General features: G+C 36.9%; 1 protein-coding gene across 1 annotated transcript in view; it reads left to right on the top strand.

The window, feature by feature from the left end:
* LOC106867557 (uncharacterized) overlaps nt 1-3,715 on the top strand; it is a 247,151-nt gene that overhangs the window by 241,479 nt on the left and 1,957 nt on the right. The window contains exons 7-8 of the mRNA XM_014912465.2: nt 546-599; nt 1,427-1,652. Coding sequence (XP_014767951.2) covers nt 546-599; nt 1,427-1,652 — 280 coding nt within the window. The remainder of the gene's footprint in view (nt 1-545; nt 600-1,426; nt 1,653-3,715) is intronic.

Genomic DNA, 3,715 nt, shown 5'->3' with positions numbered 1-3,715 from the left:
TATATATATATGTATATATATATATATGCATGTATGTATTTTTTTTAGTTATCAGTTTATATGTTATTAGTTATCAATTTAGCTTCGATGCGGGAGACAATATCGAATTATTCTACCCAAAATAAATCAATTTTTTTTCTTTTTAATTAGAAGACCAAATAATAGCAAAGCAGACATTTCTCCGGTATTTTGCCAAAATCAATGACCTCTCTCCACTGCAGCTTTGCAGTTTATTTTTATATGACTGCAGTACAATACTACCAACATACCATATTTTACATATCCAGCACACTATATATATATAAAACCAAAGTTGGTTATAAAGTTTTACTTTAGTTTTCATTAGTTCAAAAGCTTAATGTATTTATGACTCCTAACTCAATATTGTTACGTTACTGGTCATCCCGAATTAGTCGATATCATTCAATAACTTCATTAAACTGATGCTGTATTGACTGGTATTAATGAAGACAGCAGCGTTAATAATAGATTGATTAAAATATGCATAGTTGCACGTTGGTTTGTTTGTTACTGTTTTTGTGCAGGTCAGACTTATGGTCAAAATCATTCAAGCTGTGACTATTCCATTCTATTTTAAGGTACAGCTTATGTAGGGTTACGATATCCAGTGTATCCTTCATGTTTTCTTTTTTAGTTAGTAGGATGTAATCTGAGAGATATTTAGTGGCTATTTCTAGCACGTCGTGCGAATCTGTTCTCTTTGCTGTATAGACTGACATCAATTCATGTGGAGGCCCTTGTTAATATCGTGTACGAGCTGGTCAGCTCTGATGGAGCAGTCCTTGTTCTTAGGTTGAAATGTAACCACAGCTCAGACCTGATCGAGGGATCCTATGTCATGCAAATAGTCGCAGATGTGTTGCCCCAGCTCAATCCTAAAGTGCGCTAGTTACTTGATGGACGATTAGGGGAAATCCAAAGATACATCTTCCATATTGTGTCATGTTTCAACAGAGCTGAGAATCATTTGCGTAATTCGACATGTTGCGATGAACTGTAATGTATACAGTGTGACCGTCTAGACCAGGGATTTTCAGTCATTTTTTTTACCTATGGACCCCTTTGATTGCTATCTTATTCTGGTGGACCCCCATAGCCTTTTGATGCTTAAAAACTAGTTTTAAAGAAACTTCTTTCAAAATTCCCTTTTCTGTTTTTCACTCATTAATTTGTGTAGGTTTAACTATGTAAAATGTTAGAGTAGGGAACCTAGCTGTTTCTTGCAAAACATACCAATACATAAGCAAAAATTTTTCAGAGGCTCTTAAAAATTCTATTGTAGATCCCCAATTTACTCTTTTGTTGCATGGATCCCCCTAAATCTTACATGGACCTTGGTTGACAAGCACTGATCTAGACATATTGCTCTCACTCTACTCTCTAGTTTCATTCTACATTTCCGCAGAGTTTGCACACTTCGACCGGCAATGATAAAATGTATGGGCTACAGTCTGGGCTACAGTCTGGGCTACAGTATGACATATTTCGCTACCCAGTCAATTATTGCAGTCAAACAACTGCAGATGTTCTTGTTCTTGTTGTGATCACAGCAAAGGCTGACATTGTAGGTTCGGTCAGAGACGATCATTTCTGTTCTTCTACAGTTAATATCGATAGTGGCTCAACACAACGTTTGTAACCAATGAGGCTATTGATGTTAGAACTATTTCTGTTTGGATGTGTTTTTATGTTTGTGGCAGAGATTATTTCAGGGTGAGGTAGTAGTGCTCTGCGATGTTGCATATGAGTTTGGAGGTGGTTTTTCATGCAGTGGCAGAGATGGTAGCGTGAATGTTTACGTGTCAATGAAGCTTCCATCACATTGGTCTTTGAATTGTGGTATTTTTTATTGGTTGTGTGAGTGGGGTTGTGCATGAGGCCTGAGCACAAACGGCAACAATTTGTAAAATGTTGAGTTGTGACAATTATTCAGTTCATCTCACCAATGTTTGCACATCGAGTGGAACTTTTCCATTGTTTTCGTTCGGTTGCGTATTTTTCTGTTTTCCCACTGTCTGCCCAACAAGCCTTCAGTTATGAAATGTTCAACGCCATGTCTTCTCCTCTTCTGTTTTTCCCTGTTAATGTCCATCTCAATGGTGTTGTGTACTTTGTAGTTTATTGTGGCTTGCTGCGATGAGATTGGGACCCAGAGAGAATTGACATAAATCATGATCGATCTATTGTATTATTTCTGCACTGTTGTTTTTTCTTCTTGTTAATCAAATGTGGTATCTGTCGATGTTCTAAGTATATATGTCTACTGTTGTATTTTTTTGTATGTCTTCTCCGTGTGTAGTTTATAGTGTGAATGTGTTATATATAACTTTGTATTTTTGTCTTTTATGTATGTCGTGTTTATATATCGTTGATCATATTTGATCTTCTCTGATGTTGTTAGTAAGAAGCTAAGATAGTGGATTAAGTTGGTGTTATTTTAAGCCTGTTGTTTTGAAGCCAGATTTCTAAATGGTTCGTATGTAAGTACAGAATCTCTGTAGCAGCGTCTTGAGATTAGTAGGATGATGTGTCTCTGGGGGAATCTACGTATGAGGCCGTGTGTAAGTTTGAAGGGTATGGAAAGGTCATGCATCTATAGATTGAAAGGTTTGGGCGAGGGAACGAATTCCATTCGGAAAATGTTATGTTCTAAAAGTGTTACTTTTCTATATTACATACATTTGGCTGACTGACAGATTTGTTGATGTCATTGTTTGTTAAAATGCTTTGTGTGGAAGATTTTGGTTATTGATACCATCATGCATTCTGTATATCAAGTTTGTGATCAGTGTGGTAGTTGAATGAGATGATCTAGATCTATATCATGATTTGGAAAGGTGATGTGTGAATAAGTGATGACAAGGATTAGCCATCCTAAAACATGTCTAAAAGTGTGTATATGACCTGATGGGATCTGTATGATGTTACTTCATTTGAGTTCTAGTTGGATATTAGAATTGTTATGATCTTGCTTAGCTTTCAGATTCTGAGAATTTGATACAGTCGTTGTGAGCATCTCTAGATGTTTCTGTGTGCAGTGACGCTTTCAGGCTATAGGTGTTTTACGTGTATGCGTGTTGTTTTGTCAAAACCCTGGGGGCTTTCGAGATTTTAGATTCGCGTTGCTTTTGGGGTGTTTGATGGAAGAAAGGAATCAAAATCAACGAGCTTGATGGAAAGCTCGTTGTTTTCTTTCATATTTCTTTTATATTTCTATTATATCTCACGCTCCTTTCTGTATGTTTTCGTGGTTGATTTAACGTAAATGTCAGATAAAGACATCTGCATTGTGCTGTGATGTATTGAGTGTTAGGATCAGTGTTATAATGTGACAGTACCATTGTCACGTTGGGTGTGATGTATCCTTTGTTGTTCATGTTATTGATCCTCTTAATTACTCCAGATGGTGTTTTACTGTTTGTTTTGATACAAATGTTTAGTTTCTTGAATTTCTATTGTTCATTTATTCAAATGGCATTGTTTCAGTCATTAGATTGCGGCCATGCTGGGGCACCGCCATGGGAAATTTTAGTCGAACGAATCTACTTATTCTATCGGTCTCGTTTGCCGAACCACTGAAGTTACGATTACGTAAGCACATCAACATTGATTATCAAGCGGGAGTGAGGTACAAACATACAGGCGCACACACACACACACACACACACACACACACACACACACACACACACAC

The sequence above is a fragment of the Octopus bimaculoides genome, chromosome 13 (assembly GCF_001194135.2).
Source record: "Octopus bimaculoides isolate UCB-OBI-ISO-001 chromosome 13, ASM119413v2, whole genome shotgun sequence".
Taxonomy (NCBI): domain Eukaryota; kingdom Metazoa; phylum Mollusca; class Cephalopoda; order Octopoda; family Octopodidae; genus Octopus; species Octopus bimaculoides.
This window is presented reverse-complemented; position numbering and strand designations above follow the sequence as displayed.